At 40.4% G+C, this 19,436-nt stretch overlaps 1 protein-coding gene across 12 annotated transcripts in view; it reads right to left on the bottom strand.

Moving 5' to 3' along the window:
• RAPGEF2 (Rap guanine nucleotide exchange factor 2) overlaps positions 1-19,436 on the bottom strand; it is a 624,821-nt gene that overhangs the window by 77,002 nt on the left and 528,383 nt on the right. For 8 of the 12 annotated variants that reach the window (XM_029617182.1, XM_029617118.1, XM_029617324.1 and 5 more), the window contains 6 exons: positions 11,505-11,567; positions 10,962-11,139; positions 5,050-5,186; positions 2,783-2,941; positions 1,573-1,725; positions 651-815 (listed from right to left, as the gene is read on the bottom strand). In XM_029617182.1, the coding sequence (XP_029473042.1) occupies positions 651-815; positions 1,573-1,725; positions 2,783-2,941; positions 5,050-5,186; positions 10,962-11,139; positions 11,505-11,567 (855 nt within the window). The remainder of the gene's footprint in view (positions 1-650; positions 816-1,572; positions 1,726-2,782; positions 2,942-5,049; positions 5,187-10,961; positions 11,140-11,504; positions 11,568-19,436) is intronic. The other 4 variants (XM_029617428.1, XM_029617650.1, XM_029617576.1 and 1 more) reach the window with 1 other exon arrangement.

Raw genomic sequence — 19,436 nt, 5'->3', positions numbered from 1 at the left:
CTCCTTGCCCACTGTCTTGTTGCTTTTATTCATTTTCATATTTATATAGTGATTAGCTTTAATTTGGCTATTTTATTTTTCTCATATGTTGTTGCTATCAATTGTGATTTGATTAATTTTACGATGACTATTTTTAGTTTGTTTATACAATGATTTGCATTATTTGTAAGTTCTATCCTGGCTTATTAGTCTGTAACAAATAATATTTGCCCTTGGATAGCAATATTGCACTCATTATTTTGATGGCTGCATTGTTGTGTGTTAATTTGTTGCTGAAACTGTTGATGTTAACTGCTCTGAGGTAGTTTATTGTTTACAATAAAATATATTTAGGGGCAAGGAAAGAGAGAGGGTCAAAGGAACAGAAGTGAGGCTAATGGCTGACTCAGGGGGTAGAGCAGAAAGTGAATGAGGCTGCATCTGAACTCGGTTTTTGGGGGGTTACAGACCAAGCGAAAGGTCTCTGCAATTTTCAGGCTCCCTTTGGGTCTAGGACTTCAACACAGAAGAGGATTGTGAGAAGAACTGTTTTATCAGCATAAACATGCTAATTAAGGCATAGCTGAGCTGTCAGAAATCTATCGCCCAATTCATTTTGAAAGCATTATGTTTCCAGTGGAAATGACCATGATTGTTAAATGTGCACAAACCTTATCCCTGAGGCTAGGGTCATTAAACCACTCCAACAACTTCTTGCCCACTGCCATGGGACTTGACAGAAAGGTCCTGTAAGTCAGTAGGAAATCTTCTATAAACGTTGGATCTACTACCGAGTGTTCTTCCACCAAGTGCATGGTTAACCTTTCAGACGTTCCCTATGACAAACAAAACTCGGATCACTGATGATACAATGGTAGCTTTTTCCTAAGTGTGTTTGACCTTGGGGCAGTAATTGGTATGACATGGCACAGCACTAATCATTAACAGTCTAATGACCTGTGGATACATTTTATAGCTTTTGTAAACTTACTTTCAAAAAACAAACACACTCATCCACTCAAAACTAAATATTCAGATAGGCACAAGACTGAATACAGCATGGACATTTTAATTTGTTTCAGGACTTGCTTGGTTAAGTAAGTAACCGCTCTGGTGGTATGACGGGTTGAACATTTAATTTTGAGTGGATGAGTGTTTTTGTTTTTTGATTTGAATTTCTCACTCATTTATTTTTTGGATTTTTCTTGGGGAAAAATTACTTTCACCGTTCTTTAACTCTCTTTTCTTACTACACTGAGTAGGGCTGTCTGCTAAATGTATTCCCTGAAAACACAAAATATAATTTATGCAAATATTGCCATTCTACAGGTTGCAGTCACTCCCACACTAGAATCAATCTTAATTTAAAAGGTGGCCATCAAAAGCAGATGATTTATTAAAGTAATTAAAACCCTTTTTCTGGAGAATTTTTGATGGAGAGAGAATACAAATTAAAAAAAAAAAAAAAGATGAAAACGTGCTATCCTGAAGCATGCTTAGATTTCCCTTCCTTCCATGCTCTTCATCCAATGCTTCCTCCTGTGGGTGATGGCTTGCTTACAATGACCCAAGCACCATTGCTGGCTTTTTTACCTTGATGACAATGTGACCTTTTCGTGTTCCGGTGCGATCAAGCTCCCTGTGCTCCTTTACCATTACTATCTCGCCCTCCTCCTCCACCTTCTGCATGTTCTTTTCCACTTGGTTGAGGATGCGGCAGTAATCTTGCTGGGCAATGCACACAAACTGGGAAAGAACCACAGCGTCATTATCTTCGAGGCATACAAACTGCAAAAAGCCCATGCAATTTACCACAGATAGATCTGTCCGTCAGGGGCCCTGGGCATTCGATTTTGGTGCACACCCATTAGATAAAACCAAACTGAAGGGTTAAACATTTCCAGCATTTCACAGATTTGCAAGATTTTGTATTGTTTTTAAACTCCTTAATGATCCATTAAAAAGCAAATACAGCAGAAGATCTATTTTCCTCAGGAAAATCCCCAGCATTTTTCTTTCATCTATTTTACATAGAGAGGGAATATGAGATTGATGTGTTTGGACCACAAAGTAAGTTCACATTAGAGTTAGTGCCAAAGCATTAAGGCAGCCCTCTGCTGCATTCATTTTGTAAATATGAAGTCTGACTGTCCTGGGACTTGTTTGGTGTAGTGAATAAGATCCAGGGGGATCTATTCAGCAGTTTAAACAGGTGGAAAGAGTACACAAAGCCTGATACTGACTACAGTTAATGCAGAGAGAGAAAAGAACTTGTGAAACCAGGGCTGTGGTGTTTGATTCATCAGACAATTCCCAACCTGTGGTCTGATGATGTAGGGAGAGGGAAGAATGGCGGTGAACTGGACCAGTATCTGAGAGACCCGGAAGAAAAAACAATTTTAAAGCCTCTTCTCTTCCTATGAACAATATTCATAGGAAGGTGGTCAATTACATTTTAAAAATCTATTAAAGACAACCTAATTAAAAAAAAAAAAAAGTTAAATCATTTACTTCCAACTTCTTCATACATGGGATTTTTATACTATTTCTGGATGTTAAAATCCCTCCACATTCAGATTAACTGCAGTCACCATTATCACAAAGGACATCTCTGCAGAAAGCACAAAATGTAATTCTGAATTTGAATCACATGGAGAACTTTCCCCCCCAGGTGAAAAATAAAATCACATGCCAAGCGCTCTCAAATCTAGGCCTGTAATTCTCAAACGTGCAGGGTGAGTTTGTGAACAGTTCTCTAACTCTGTGGCACGTGAATATTTTATTTTATTTTTTTTGCAATTACCTGGCAATCATCCACCTTGGTCCTCATCACTCCTTTCATGTATTCCTTCTCCATGGTAGGGGAGACGCCAAAGCTATTTCCCATACATAGGATTTCTGTTCTCCCATCGGGATAGGTCACTTCTACTGAGCCATTCAAAATCACGGACCAGGAGTCCAGCTGCAAGAGGAGCAGAGAGACTATTAAAGCAGAGGAACTACTTATTCAATGCTCTTACTCCTAAGTCTCCTTTCTTTTCTTCTCCTCCAAAGAGAGATTTCATCTATTTTTATTTTTTTTAAATTAACGGTATGTATCTTTGGCTGTTAGTCTTGCCCCGGGTATTTAGAATTCTCATATCTAACAGTTTTTGCACTAGTTTAGGTCACTTTTCAGACATTTCACATTTCTTTCTCCTGAAGAATGAAGTGAAAATGATAAAGGAAACCATCAAGATTCCCTAATTACCATTACTTCATATTTTATTATTTCTATTTTCTACATAAATACAAATAATAATAGTAATTTGTATTTATGTGGTGTCTGATCTAAACTTGAAATTAACATTCTTACAAGTAATATTCCAGACACATGCACCTGGCCCTCTCTGGGTGGACTGCTTGCACTCTGACTACATTAAAGCTTCAAACGGGCAAGACACATGGAGAGGGGGAACTAACTACACTCTGATTGCAACCCCTAATTCCTGCAAGAAAAAAGGACTCTGCCCAAGCCTCACGCAGTCTCCCGGCAGGCGGGGGAAATGAAATGCAGGCCCCAGGATCTCTCCCGAGTTCCAACATTCTAAGCATGAAACATCTATTTTCCCTCAGCTTGATCTGACAGAATATCCACTTGCTTCTTTATTAACTATATTACTTCTTCTTCTGCCCTTACTCCTCCTAGGTCTGCTTCCCTTTTTCTTTTGCCCAAATCTGTTAAGCATAGCCCGGACTCGTTTAAGACATGTTCTTCCACAGTCCACGCTTCGGTTACTGGGGTTCTACGTAGCTTTAATCCTCCATGTATCATCGTGATGCTGCCTGCAGTTTTGGCCAGAGTTGCTTAGAGTTACAGTTGTGGGAATTTTAAAAGAGCAGGACCTCATCAAAACTTAACTGCCCAGTGACTTATACAATATAATTAAATACATCTAGATTTTTCTTTTTAAAGAGTACTGCTGCTTTAAGATAAAGTGCATGTTACACAATCCTATAACCAAGATGCCAGTTTCCTGCCGCAGGCTAGGATCAGAAAATTCTATAGAACATCATTTTAAATTCTGTGGCATTATTATATGTATAAATAGCATTTTTTTTGTTTGTTATGCATTTTTTTTTAAATTTCCACATTTATTTTTCTGTTCTTTTCCTTTGTCCATTTTTCTTTCTTCCTCTGATTTTCTCTTGTTATAACTTGTCTCCCACTTACCTCCCTCCCTCCTCAGTCTCTCCTCTCTGACCCCCCCCACCCCCTTCCTACCTTCCATCTATGCCTTAGTGCCTCCTTTACTATCTTACTTCCAGTCTCTACCCCCTTTATCTTCAGTCTGGTCTGGCCTCTCCTTCTACACTCCCTACCTCAAACACCTCCCTCCCTTCCAATCCACCGTTTCCTTTTGTTACTATCAGGAGAAAGCACAATGACAGCAGTGGCTAAGGTGGAAGAGGCAGCAGTGGATGATGCTGTAGTAGTGTTCGGGTGAGGGGGTGAGCAGCAGTAAGCGGGACGCATCATCTTTAATTCTGTGGCAAGAGCCAATTCTGTAGCACTCAATGCAGCCATCGAAAACGTTTAAACACATTGCACATGCTTTCTGAAAAGAAATCCTAAATAGAAAAGCCAAACGAATAGCCAATGTTCACAGGTTTGAGTATATATTACCCTTGATATTCTAAGTCCTTGACTATAGACAGGGAATATGAGGTATACACTTGCTTTCTGTAGTGCCAACTGGACTGTCAGCAATCCACAGAGAGCAAGTACCAAATATTCTGGACTGCTCAGGCATGTCATAGAGCAGACATGTTTGAGCTCCAGTATTGCTCTGCTAGTGCAAAAGCAATGTATGGGGGGGAAGGGAATCAAATATTTGCGCGCCAGTGTCATATGGTGGGTGTGAGCAGACAACCAACACATCAGCAGCACCTTGTGCAGCAAAGATATAGAACTACTTCCCTTTGAGCAAGCATTGCTCTTGGTTGAAGTGAGATATTTAGGAAAAACCAAAACTGGAATATAGTGTACATTGCCAACCTATCTATACTTGTATTTCAGATTTTACTGACCTCTTCTCCATCATTCAGCACGATGGTTCCTGCCCGCTCCACCACTGCAAACACCATCACGGCGCAGAGCTCTCTCCGCACAGACATGGTCATGTTGGCAAAAGCTGGCAGCTGATGCATGAATTCTAGTAGTTGTTCTGCAGGTAAAGAAACCCATCAAGTTGCACGTTAAAACAAGAACGTTCAGAGTAGAGGACGGTGCAGGAGACAGCCCCATTGATCTCTCAGTAATGCTACTCGCTGCAGACTCAGACATCATTAGAATATGCATAAACATCAAAAGCAAAGCCCCAATGACTGCTTTGCAGCATATGCATCTTGGCTATTGCAATAGGACTGCATTCTTATCAGAATTCTCATAAAATTCCTTCCCTGCTGCTCAAAAAGCAAAGTTGCTGACCGACAGCAAGTGATCTCCCAGGATAGCAAGATGAGCAGTCACACACGTGGGTGACATCACCCAACAGCACTAACACAGAGAATTCTGGGAAAAGCCTGGAAAGGTTTATGACCATGCGTGGGATGTCCCATGCAGCTGCCAACCGCTGAGTCCCTCAATCTGTTGCTAATCAAGTTTAGAAGAATACAACACCAAAATGGGGAGGAGGGAGGGTATGTGTGACTACTTATCCTCCTGTCCTTGGAGAACATCTGTTAAGGTAAGCAGCTTGGCTTTCTTCGGGGACAAACAGAATGAATAGTCACCCATGTGGGAATCTCTAACTATGGTTTGCTTTCCAATAAAAAAAAAAAGGGAAAGCAATGACAAGATTGCAAAAAGATGGAGAACGTATGTTTGTTGGTCAAAACCCTTTTTTGATACGGTATATATAAATAGATAGATAGATATAGATATACACACACATGCACACTGTTGTGGGGAAAAGTTTAGGCATCCTTAGTCAAATTGTATGTTTCAATGAATCTCCAAATGAAAAGAAGTTAATACTTAAATATTAAATACATCTTTTTGCACAATTACTATTTCTTTGCATTTTTTGTTAAAGATTCAGAAGAAAAAAATAATAATGAATATGGCATGTGCAAAGGTTTGTGTCTCCTTTCAGTCACAACTTTGTAACACCTCCCCCTTTGGCAGAACAACTTCCAAAGCTTTCCTGTAGCCAGCTAAGAAGCTTTCTATTCTTGCTCTTGGAATTTTTTCCCCCAACTCTTCCTTGCAGAGCTTGTGTAGCTCAGAAATAATTTTAGGTCTCCCCATGTTCGAGATCTCCCTGCAGATTTTTAATACTATTCAAGTCTGGGGAATGTGAAGGCCATTCTAAAACCTTCATCTTTCTTACCTGCAAATATTTTATGGTTGATTTGCAGGTATGTTTCAGATTATTGTCTTGCTGAAACATCCACTCTCTTTTTAGCTTCATTTTCTTCACTCACTGTGGGACATTAGCTCCCAGTATATGGGGATATTTAGTTGAATCCGCTTTGCCTTCCACCTGCACACTATTTCCTGGGCCACTGACTGGCACACAACACCAAAGATCCACCCCCAAGCTTAACAGTGCTAGCAAGGTTTTCTTTTTTCAAAAAGCTTCACTCTTTTTTTTTTTTTAAATAAATCTTGGATGGTTGTGGCTGAACAGTTTAGTTTTAGATTCATCAGTCCAAAGCACTTTGTTCCAAAAAAAAAAAATAATTCAGGCTTATAAAGGTTTTGGTTTGACTATTTTAGACAATGACTTTTGTGATAAGGTCAGAGAAAAGATTTCCTTCTGAAATCTCTCAAATGCAGATCATTATTGTATAAATAACACTGTACTGTGGACAGCTACTCCAATGGCAGCTACATTTTTCAGTAGGTCATTTGTAGCGATTGCCGGTTCAATCTTGCAGATCTGACCAGTTTTTGGGCAGTCTATCAGAGATTTTGCTTGGTCTCCCAGATTTTGCCCTGATTTCAACACTTCCATGTAACTTCCATTTTTGAACAATGTTTCTGACAGTTGAAATTGCTAGCAGGAAGTGTTTAAAAAGCTTTTTATAGCCTTCCCTTGCTTTGCAAATCGTAAATTATCTTTATTTTCAAATACTCAGAGAGCTGACTAGAGGAATCCATGGTTGTTGAAAGCAGACAGTTCTAAGTCAGTGTTAAACTGTATTCATCTAACTGAATGAAGGCCCAACAATTCAATCAATGTTTTGGGTCTTATTAACAACGCTGTAAGAAAAAGTAGTAATGCATCACTAGAAGGATGTTTAAATTTTTGCACATGCTATATTCACTTTATTACTTCCAATCTGTTAAAATCAACAAATAAATAATTTTGCATTAGGTGTTCAAATTTGTTAAAAGCAAAAAAAAAAAAAGAACCCTCAAATATTCTACCAACACTATTAATAGAATTGATATGATGAAAATGTATCTACAATTAAAATATGTCTAAAACAACATGTTATGACCCTTTAAAGAATCATTTAAGGACCTTCATAATAATGGAGCCCATTTCCACCACCTCTGTGGTCCACACCCTGAGTGGTGAGTGGATCGGGAGGGGGGGGGGGGCAAGGAGAATGTCTGAAGTGTGGATCAGTGTTTTTTAATTAAGACCTATTGCCTCTATGACTTTGTCCTCAAAGAAGTTCTCTCTACTGCATGGCAGGTCTGCAAGCCTGTCCTGTAAAGCTTTACATAGCTTGAGACCTGCAACCATGAAAGCCTGTGGGTGCCAATAGTCATGGCACAGATGTTGACCCCAAAGTATCATTGGTCAAGAAGACCAGATGCTATTCTTAATCCTCTCTAATGTTTAATAAGTCAACAAATTCTTTTTAATTCTCTGAACTCTGGAACTCAGAGACCTTTGTGTTATTTCCACGATGGAATGCAGAAGCTAAGCACAGCATTGTCAAAGAACTTCTTCCTGTAAAGGTCAATGGTCTGGGAATAATGCCATAGAAGGCCTGAAGAATAAGTCTTAGAATGGTTTGTCCTTTTCAGGGTAGTTTCAACCACCACAGACTGATGTGGTAACCGAGGTTTGTTGAACCCTGGAATCTCCTGGACACAGTACTTGGTGACCGCCTTCTGTCTAAAAGGAAATAATGAGACTGGGGTTTCCCACATTCTTTTCTGTACATCCTGATAGAGTTGGTGGATGGGTAGCTGCAACTAAATCATTAGGTGTTTTCAAGTCCCTGAGGTGGCCAACAAGAGGAAACTTGGGCTCAATCCACCATCTGTAAATGGAAGAGAATGGCCTCAAACATTCTCTAGTCAAACACTGTGAAGGCTCTTGGGTCCTTCAATACTGATGCCTTTGGTGTCAATGGGATGGCATTGGATCTTTGAAGTTTTGCTGAAGATCTCATGCAGTCCCTATCTCTGGAGCTCGAAAGCCCTGGGTGACATCTTTGAGCAGATGCCACATCCAGGATGTCATACTCTAGGCCCCAACAACTAAAGAAGGAAACAAAAAATGTAATAAAAAATCTTTTGGCCAGCAGCAACCTATAAAGAAGAATTCATTGGAAGATGTCAGCAAGCCTGTCTGTGTATCCAGCTAGATAAGTCATGGATCAGCTGGTCAGTTCAATCATTCACTTTCAAAATTTTTTTAATAAATATTTTATAGCAAAGCATGTGAAAGTTACAACAGTCTTGATACTGAATGTCAAACAAACCTAAATGGCCAATGTTTCGCTAAGGAAGCTTTTTCAGGGGTGAAATCACAATCTTTAAAAACCAGACTATTGTCATATTTTCAAGATCACGGGTCTCAAAGATTCAACATGGAGGAACTAAGGAAAAACTATGTTCTTAAGGATTGCACTAAAATGACTGCGCCACTAGTGGCATGACACCACATGTTGAAAAGGAGAGAGTACAAGCATCAGTTCACCTCAGCTCTGCACAAGAACTCTGTCCACACAGGAACTCAGTCAAGTTAGTTCTAATGCCTTAAGAACAACAGTTCCTCCATGTTGAATCTTTGAGAGCCATAGTTCTGGAAATATGACAATAGTCTGATGATTTTTAAGGATTGTGATTTCATCCCTGAAGAAGCTTCCTTAGTGAAACATTGGCCGTGTTGGGCTTGTTTGATATTCAGTATTGAAACTGTTGTGACTGTTTTACATGCTTTGCTAAAATATTTATATATTTTTGAATTATTTTGAAGGAGAATGATCCAACTGACTGGAGGATTAATGACTTATCTAGCTGGATACATTGACAGGCTTGTTGACACTTTCCACTGAATTTTCTTTATATGTTGCTGCTGACCAAAAGCTCTTTTTAAATACATTTTTGGTTTCCCTCTTTAGTTGTTGATGTTATTTAGATTTTTGGATTACTTTCGGCTCGTCGGCTCTTTGTTTTTAATTGGTTACACTCTAGGCCCCAACAGCACATATAATTCACGTTATGAATGGTAATAGACATTTTGTATTTGCAGCATGGACACTAGATGAACCTGCTGGCTTTCTTCTCTGCCATGCTGACGAAAACAGAGGTGGCAAGATCAAATCATAAAATGAGAACAAAATAACCAAGGACTGAACTAGGCCCCCCATAGAGATAGGAAAAAAAGATCTTGGGAAGCTCAACTGCAAAGAGAGAAGTAGTGGAAACATTTCTTTCCAGCAGAAGTAAAGGTGTCCCATGTTTGTGTTCAAGCTCTCATGCAGTGGCAGCTATCTGGGAAGTCCTCATGTGACTGTTAAAGCCTTCTAAGCTTTTCCACAGCTTTATAGGAAATGAGCCATGTTGGTACTGTTAGATGCTGTCACCCATGTGTGTGGCTGATTTATTCTGCTTGTCCTTGGAAGAATTTAACTCTGGCAGATGGAGAGGGTAGCAGATGAAAAAAATCACAAGTAAAACAAGAATGCATTGAAATTGCTATGTCACAAAGATTGCATAGTAACTTGGTAAATGACAGCAGATAAAAAAAAAATGGCTAATCCAGTCTGACCAGTTAAGATTTGTCCACTTTGGGTAGAAATGGATATAAATACCTGCATGCAACTGAACACCAGTTTCCCCCTTCCCTGTGGCTTTTGCCTGATCTCTTGACCTCTTCCCCACCACTGCTCTCCATAGCTGTCCCAAGCATGCCCAAAATCTGTTACGGGGCATCTAATACCTCCACTAGCAGGTCATTTCAGGCCTTACCATCTTCAGCTTTGCTTCTTATAAAATTAATACTTAAAGCTAAACACCTAGGTCCATTCCTATGCCTTATTACCAAGTTTTATAATAATTCCTAGACTGCCAAGTTTAGTGAGGCTTGTACAAAATTTGGCCTTTCTATGCTCATTGAAGTTTAGGTTTCAACCACAGTCACTCCAAGCAGGTCATCATAGCCTGCTTGGAAGCCCACTGCTGTTTACAGTTATAACCTCTTCTGCTTGCAAATTAATCTAATGCTTTCTTGGAGGTGCGAAGTAATCATATCACTGCTGATTAGGGTTGTAAGTGCCACTTCCTGCAGATTACCCCAGTGCTTTCTTGGAAGCAAAATGCAGTCTGTTTGGTCTGAACCATCATTCTGTACAGGTTAGTCAAGTAATAGGAATACCCTATGTTTAATCCATGTGTTTTTGAATACCATTACTGTTTTTGTCTCCACCACCACTCCATTCCAAGTATCCACTGTTTACACGAAAAAATATTTCCTAACTCTTCTGACTTCAAGCTTCATATCATGACCCCCTAGCTTCACAACTTCTTTTTCAGTGAAAAAGGTTTGTGTCTTGTGCATTATTAATACCATTTGGGTATGTAAATCTCTACTATAGTCTCCCTGTCTCTACCATTCACCAAAAGCCATATGAGATGGGATATAGAACATGCCTCTTAGCTATATATTTATTGAATGGATTCATAACATTCATGTTAAGCCTAGTATGTACTTTGATTATATGCAACTTTCTCTTTTATGCCATCTTACCTATGTCATCGTCCGTTCTGTCTATAGGGTCCTTCTCCAAGCAGTCTCTGACAATGTCCCTGCTCATCAATGGATCAGATGCTCTCTCAATATCCTCTTCATCATCATCATCCTCGGAATCCACTGCAGTCTCTGGCAACCCACTTAGGTCCATATCACCAGCCTCACTTTCTGTGGCCTATAAAAAGGTACACAGAGCACCTAGTTCACTATTCAAATGTGTATCCAAATTCAACCCATTGGTATTTCAAAAAAACATAAATGGCACATAGTGACATTATTATTATAATTAGCACTAAACTTAAAATATGTATGAAGGGAAAATCAATAAATAAGGTAAATTTAAACCATTTTGATGCTATAGTTAAATTCATCTTATTTGACATCCCCTCATAAATATATATAGTTTAGCACTATTGTGTGCATTCACTATTTAGACAATGCTTGCAGCAAAATTTTGTATTAGACTATTAAAGCTTTTGAGTTTATAAAACATTGAAATTTGTGTTATGTTTCTGCAAATAGATGGAAGTATTTCAATACCTTTATTTTAGATTTTGTGGGGTTGTCAACTTTTTTGTTTTCTGTTGCAATTCTGTTGATCTCCTATTATAAAATAGGGTAAGTGCCTTTTGTTTTTGTGATTATACATACACACACACACACACACACTCTATAACTATTAAACAAATGCATTACAGAATTTATTTGGAAATGGGGAAAACTGTATATCATCTTGTAAAAAGCTAAGCTACCTAACTGAAAACTATAATATGCCATCAGGATAACAAATTCTTCAAACTGTCATGGTAATGAGGACAGTGGTTACGCATCCAAATAAATATTTTTATACATCTCTCTCTCTCTATCTATATATATACCTATAGTAAAACAAACTGGCATAAATGAATACAGTGTACTGGGTACACTTCATCAGTTTAATCATCCCAATCGCCCCAGTAGATATCAACTTGGGGGTGATTTTACATGTAATACAGCACAAGTAATTTACACAATTCTTTGTCCCTGTTTAAAATTCTATATCGGACACACGAAAAGATAGATTAAAACACGTATTATTCAAAATTCTAGTTGTATTTGCACAAAACGTTGAGGCACCATTAGTGCAGCAATATATATATATATATATAATATAACCATTCCCTTGATCAATTAAAATTCTTTATTATTCAGCAGATTGTACTTAGTAGAGGAGGCAACATCACATGTATCCTACAACGTAAACAATATGTTTTTGGATGGGATACAGTTAAGCCTAGTGGGCTTCATAAGGCACATACATGGGAAGTCTTCTATTAGCTAAACTGTTAAATTTGGGATTCAATAAGGCTGGGTCAGATCAGCATCGACAATATTTATATAGTGGTTCAATCTAAGGGTGACAATAAAGTTGAGCTCTTTGAATGACTGGTATATTTGAGTTGCACTTCTGGTTGTTTGAGCTGCTTGATGTATCTGTCGGTGAATGCCTAACTCCAGATAATAATAGAATTCACATTATGGTAAGCTGAATAAGGCTAGTTTAGTCAGGGTTATATGCATTTGCAATAATAATATAAAAATTGTATAATTAAATTAATGTTTTATTCATAGCACTAACATGCACTTTAAAGATTGAAAAGCATGCTGCAGCGGACTTGCTTTTGAAGAATGCTAGCAGCCTCAGTTTGAATTTGTTACGCGCTAACATTGAGGTGCGCACACAATTCTTTAAATCGTGTTAAGGCGGCAACGTATTATAGATTGTAATACTATATTTATTGATGCCTCTACAGATGGCAATTGAGAAAGTATAATCATCTGAATGTCATCTCAGGAGAAATTTATGATCACACCCTGCTTGAAGTATTTGATTCATTGATAAGGGAAAATCCCCTGAAGAAGCCCGTATAAGGGTGAAACATAGGCCTGTGTTGGGAACTTGGGGAATAATATTTGCACATTAGTTGAACATTTCGATTGGATTTAAGATCTTATGATGTTTACATTTAGGGTTTACAGGTAGACATTTTGAATAGGTCTCATAAAAAATGTAGCTTTGTATTAGTAGTTATGTATTACTATTGTACTTTCTGCTGTTTTCTGCAGGTGGAAAATGATGCAACACAAACAACAATGTCCATAGGAGACATGTGTTGCCAGAATATGTAAACGAGCCATTGTTGATGAATAATCAGATGAAAAGTAAGCATGAAACCAGGCAGCCTTACTTCTGCAATGAAATGTTTTTATTCACTGTCCTCAGGGAAGAAAATGATCAACTTTTACAATCTGGTGCTTGATTTTTCAACAAAATTAAAAACGAGCACTGGTTACAAGGTAATCTCTGTTCCCTGACATGGGACCATGGCTGCATCAGGAGGACGGCTTTAAACCAGACTGGAATATTTTTAATCATTCAATGTAGGAAACCTTTGTATGTTGAAAAGGATTTTTATTCCATTCTCTGATACAAGCAACACTTTTTTTTGCTCTTAGCTTATTAGGTATTGGCTCTAGAGCAAGGGTGAAGGAGATAGGAAATAGTGTGCATCACTGTCAGGTGTTTTGGTGAAGGACAAATGTCTCATACATTTAATTTTTAAACCAACACTCTAGGTCTACTGTAGAGAGATTTAATACAATGCAACATACTCCCAACATATCCAAATTTGTTAAGGCTTTGACAGGGCTGGTGCAACCTTTATTGCTGTCCCCCGTCCCCCGTTCATTCATTGTCTGTCCCGGGCCCACCATAAAAAATCCCAGCTCCATTCAGTGATACAAACTTTGAAAACTGATACCATCCACCTCCCTCCCGGGTATCAGGTGCCCTAGGCAAACTTATAGCCTTGCTTGCTTGCCTTGCTTGCTTGCCAGGTTCTTATGGCCTGGATTGGCCACTGTTGGAAACAGGATGCTGGGCTTGATGGACCCTTGGTCTGACCCAGTATGGCATGTTCTTATGTTCTTAATATGCCCCCTCCCGCCCGCTCCACACACGCAGTTAAGAGTTATGCATTTATAACAACATTTTACATGAAAAATATCAAAGTACCATATTCTGAGTTAAAAATATCGCTTACATTATATTTACATGCACTGCTGTGATGCCAACCAGAAAATTCTGTTAAAAACACACTTGGAACTCATATTGTATTAGGCCTATTGTAATGTGTGTTGTGTGTGGGTTTGACCCTCCAAAAGCCCTAAAACACTAATATACTTCCTATTAGGAGAATACCACACCTCAGTCACACATGCAGAACATCAATAGATCCTCACCAAATACAGAATAGAGAAACCATAAAGCAGAAATATAAATGTTACAAAACCTGAACTGGAATCCCCAAGAAGCTAGACTCTCGATGCAGTGGAACAATAAAAACCAGAACCATCACCATTCCTCAAACATCAAACAATAAAATAAGAAATAAAATAAATATATAATCATAATACTAAAGACATGCTAATAATAATATTCCAAAAACAGTTGACAAATAAAAGATCGAATAATTACAAACTCAAACTAATCTATTTTTAAATGTCCCAAACACCAATAAAATATTTCAAAACAGCAGACATTAAATAACACCCAAAAAATAAAACTAAAAAGAATTTTAAAAATTCACGCTCTCCATACCTGGGAACTTTTGATTTTCAGTCACCTGAGATTATGTGGATTAGTGAGAGTGGGGCGCCAAACTTTCTCCTCTTTCTTATACACACACACACACACACACACACAAACTTATATACACATAAGCTCCCTCTCAGACAAACTTCCAGGCATCTCCAGCAATTTTTGTTTGGGATCTGCCAGCAGCCCTGGGCCCTCCTCTTCATTTCAGCTGCTGGTAGGTTGGTATCCACCTGCAGCCCTATTCTCACTCTCTCACATACACACACACACACACAACCCAGGCAAGCTCCCATTCACGTCCCACCCAAATGCCAGGCAAGCTCCCATTTTCACACACATTCCCTGCCCATTCCAGGAAGGGTCTCCATGCATGCATGTGCACACCATACACATACACCCATCCCAGGCGGGCTCCCATTCATACATACACACATGCATCCCAGGCAGTCTCCCATTCACATACATCCACCCATCCAGGCAGCCTCCCATTCACTCACATACACACAACCCAGGTAAGCTCCCATTCACACCCACACCCATGCAGACCAGGCAGGCAGGGTTCAAGAGTCAATCCTCTTCCAACGCTGCTGCTGCCATCAGCCTGAATCTTTTTCAATGGGGAGAGCAGCCATTCTGCACCTCCTCATGCATGCTGGCCCCGTGGTAATTCAACAGTTGTGGTGTTGGCACTTCCTGTATTCTCATCTCGTGCATCGCCGCCAGTGGAATGGAGCATTCGGAAAATAGAACAAGCCAGGCTGCTATAGATCCCTACACAGAAACTACACACTAAAAGAATACTTCTCCTCAGTCACACAGGCGGAACAGACAGACCCTCGCCATATACAGAATAAAGAGACAAAGTATAAATAGAAACATACAGATAAAATGTAAACTGGAAACTTCAAGAGGCTGGACTCACACGGACAGTCTCTCACATGCTAAGTCACACACACACACTCTCTTGCATACTCAGTCAAACACAAGTACTCTCTCGCACATGCTCAATCATACACTCACACTCTCTCAGATGCTCAGTTTCACCCCCCTACACACAAACATTTTCTCATTTGTTTCTCCCCTCTTAAGCACAAGGAGAAGCAACAAAGTCTTCTCCTTTGGCCTATCAGTCCTTTCCTCCTTCTTCTGGCCTCCTGCCCCACTGTTTCTGCTTTTGACCGTAGAGAGAGAAAGTCAATGGTGTTTCTTTCCTGTCAGCAGGCAACATTTCTCCTCCTGATCCTGACTGCTAGGGGGAGGCAGATGCTTCTTTTTGTGGCCTGCACACTCCGCCGCTCTTTCTGCTCCCAACTGGAGTGTGTGTGTGTGTGTGCGGGGAAGGCAATGATGCTTCTTGCAGCACTGTGGCTCATGCTGCTCCTGACTGCGATGGGTGAGGGGGAGAGAAAAAGCACCTGTGCAGGCTGCATCTGAGCTCGGTGGCAGCATTGTCCTTATTTCCACAACCCCCCCACCCCCACCCCGAGAGCTTTTCAAGGGCAGCCCTGAAGGGAGGGAGGTTCACCAGGAGCAAGTGCAGCAGTCCTTCCCCTGGGAGCTATATCAGGAAGTGGGGAGGTGGCTTTTCAGCCACATTGTGAGAGTGGTGGTGCTCCCTGGTGGATGGAGCCTATGGCCAAGGCCTTATCAGCCATAGGCTAGCTATGGCTCTGTCTAGACTCAAAAAGGTTTTGTGTACATATGAAAAGAAAGTGTAATTCCTCTAATTGGAAATTACTACCTTCCCATTTAAGCGCACTGCAAAGAAGTTGACTCCTCGACATGGTATGAGTTCTATTTAAGGGGTTTATAACAATCCATAAGAAATTATTCAGTGATGATTTTCATTGCCTGAACAAGCTGATCAAGAAATATGTGCAGTCTTGATTGTTGTGCTTAGCTGATAAATGCCAGCTAGTAGTCTCTACAGTAAAGGTTGCAGGATATAAAGAATCAAACACTTTCTGTTGCTGCCCACTTCTGTGGAATGCACTATCTGAGAAATTATGGGTGAAGCCAGATTTATTGATATTTAGGAAACTAATCAAGGCTATGTTATTCAGACAGGCCTTTTAAAATGTTCTTAATTACGTTATTGTTTTTCTGAAGCAAGGAATAAGGTTAATGTATTATAATTTGCTTTTAGTATTGTTCAGAGTTTTTATGTAAAATTGGAATCCTCACTGGACACAATGTATAGAGTTTGCAGAATATAAGTACATATAAGAGTTGCAGTTGACAGCAAGATGTCAGTCCTCACATGGGTGACATCATCGGATGGCGCCCAACACAGAAAACCTATGTTGAAATTTCTAGAACTTTGACTCATTAAGCATTCTCACAAATGCAATATAATCACACGTCCATGAGGGGTCTCCTCAGTGTTATATCATAGAATTGAGAAGAAGAATAAAAATAAAATAATGAAAAAACCCACATTGCTTGAAACCCAACTCTGAGTTGGTGGGCAGGTTTTGTGAGAATTTACATCCCGCTGTCCTCGAAGAACACCTGGGCAACTCTGCTTTCTCAGAGAACAAGCAGGATGGCAGTCCTCACACATGGGTGAATCCCTAGCTACAGGTTGCCCCCCAACATAAAAGGGGGACCCAACAAAACACCAAAATAAGTGTCAACAGGCACAACAACAAATAGTTTTGCTGGTAACGGGGGGGGGGGGGGGGGGGGGGGGAGAAAACCTGAACAAAAACAAAAGGCCCTAGGCGGGAACAGAGATGGATTCTACACCACAACAAGTTCCGAAGGACAGATTGGCCAAACCTGCTGTCGTGTTAACTATCCCTATCCAAACAATCATGAGATGTAAAGGTGTGGAGAGAATGCCACGTCGCAGCTCTGTAGATCTCCTCCATGGGAATTGCTTGCAAGTGGGCTGAGATAGGACTTGGGGTAGTTGACCACGAACCCTAATGTCTCCAGCACCCTGACTGTCGAACACATGGACTCACTGATCCCAGCCCGAGAGGCGCGCTTGACCAGAAAATAAGCCAGATAAGGGAAAACACGAACTCCCAGTCTGCGGAGATGAGTCGCTACCGCAGCTAGGCATTTCGTAAACAGATGTGGAACTGACACGAGCCCAACCGCAGAACGCGATACTGGAAATACTGCTTTCCCTTCACAAATCTGAGATACTTCCATTGACCTGAGAAGATCTCAATGTCAGTGTAAGCAGTTTTTAGATCCTCTGAAGCCTGGGACAGCCACAAGGGCCCTGGTGCTGCTAAAGAGAATGAGGTGGTGGAGGGTAATACCTCTTTGGATGGAAAAAGAACTTCCTGGGCCTAAACCTCAATGGTCTCCTGACTGATGCGGGTAGGTCCTGAGTGCCAGTGGAGAGCTGCAGGTGTGTTGCATGGTGGTCCTGGATCTGGGCCACTGCATTCTTAACTTCATCTCTGAGAGATTTTCTCCTGTAAGGCACATCAGAGAGTGGCTCCTGCACCTCCGGTCTGAGATCCAAGGCCCTCAGCCACTCGAGGCTGCGGGCTTCGATTCCCGCTGCAGAGAACCTTGATGCCATTTCAAAACCACTGTACGTCGAACACACCCTGGGTTTTCCAAACTCCAGACCCTTAATGCACCAGTGACAAGAGGGTGTCTTGCTGCTGCTGAGGTAGTAGTTAGGCAATCGCCTGCACCTGCTTCAGGATATCATGCATGTATTGGCTAATATAGAGCTGGTAGGCCACTATGCTGTCAATGAATACACCTCCCTGGAACATCTTCCTCCCAAGAGCAGCTATCACTCTCTGAACCTTTCCCGGGGGCGCTGAAGAATAGATCAGAGAGTGCTTGGTCTTCTTGAGATTTAATTTGACGACCACAGATTGGTGGGGGCAGATGACATTCTTCGAATCTGAGAGCCTTTTGGATAAGGTAAATCATGTCAGCCTTCCTGTTCATGGGGGCACTAACATCCTCACCAGTAATTCCACAAGGATCTCATGCAATGGGACTGCCATGATCTCCTTGGGAGGTTCTACATTCTGGAGGATATCTAGCATTTTGGGCCTGGTATTGTCTTCTGTAACAACTGGAATGGGATGGCCTCTACTATCACCAGAACAAAACCTTTGGAGAGGTCCTCTGGCGAAGACTTCTTTCGATTGTCTAGAGATGATTCTGAAGGGAGACCATCTGAAGCATCGTTGGAAGCCACAGGGAGTCATCCTCCCAGGGGTCATAGGTGACCTCATCTCCGCTGTCATCACTCTCAGCAACACTGTTTAACATCTATATCTTACCCCTATGCCACCTCCTGGCAGGACTTGGTATCACACACTACATATACGCAGATGACATTCAACTAATTTTACCCATAGACGAAGCAATTGATAAAACGCTAAACCTAGCAATGTTGTACCTAGATATAATTAAACAATTACTAAGCCAAATGGAGCTAGTAATAAACATCAAAAAAACTGAGTTTATACACCTAGAAGGGAAAAACATGGAACTGATTCAAAACCCCATTAAACTTAAAAATGATCAGAAAGTGGATCTAGCCGAGAAAGCTTGAAACCTAGGAGTAATAATTGACACAGAACTTAGCCTTAAACAACACATATCACTGAAAGTTAGAGAAAGCTACACCAAACTTATGGTCCTCAGGAGGCTGAAACCGCTACTAACCCAAAAACACTTTAGGACAGTTCTTCAAACACTGATTTTCACTAGTACAGACTACTATTTCTGGGATTACCATACTTGACAATAAGACCACTACAAGTCCTACAAAACTTTGCTGCCACAATACTCACTGGCAAGAGCAAAAGAGAGCACATCACTCAAACACTGGCCGAGCTATA

This window comes from Rhinatrema bivittatum, chromosome 1 (assembly GCF_901001135.1).
Source record: "Rhinatrema bivittatum chromosome 1, aRhiBiv1.1, whole genome shotgun sequence".
Taxonomy (NCBI): Eukaryota; Metazoa; Chordata; class Amphibia; order Gymnophiona; family Rhinatrematidae; genus Rhinatrema; species Rhinatrema bivittatum.
The sequence above is the reverse complement of the archived record's forward strand: the minus strand, read 5'-3'. Positions and strand labels throughout refer to the sequence as shown.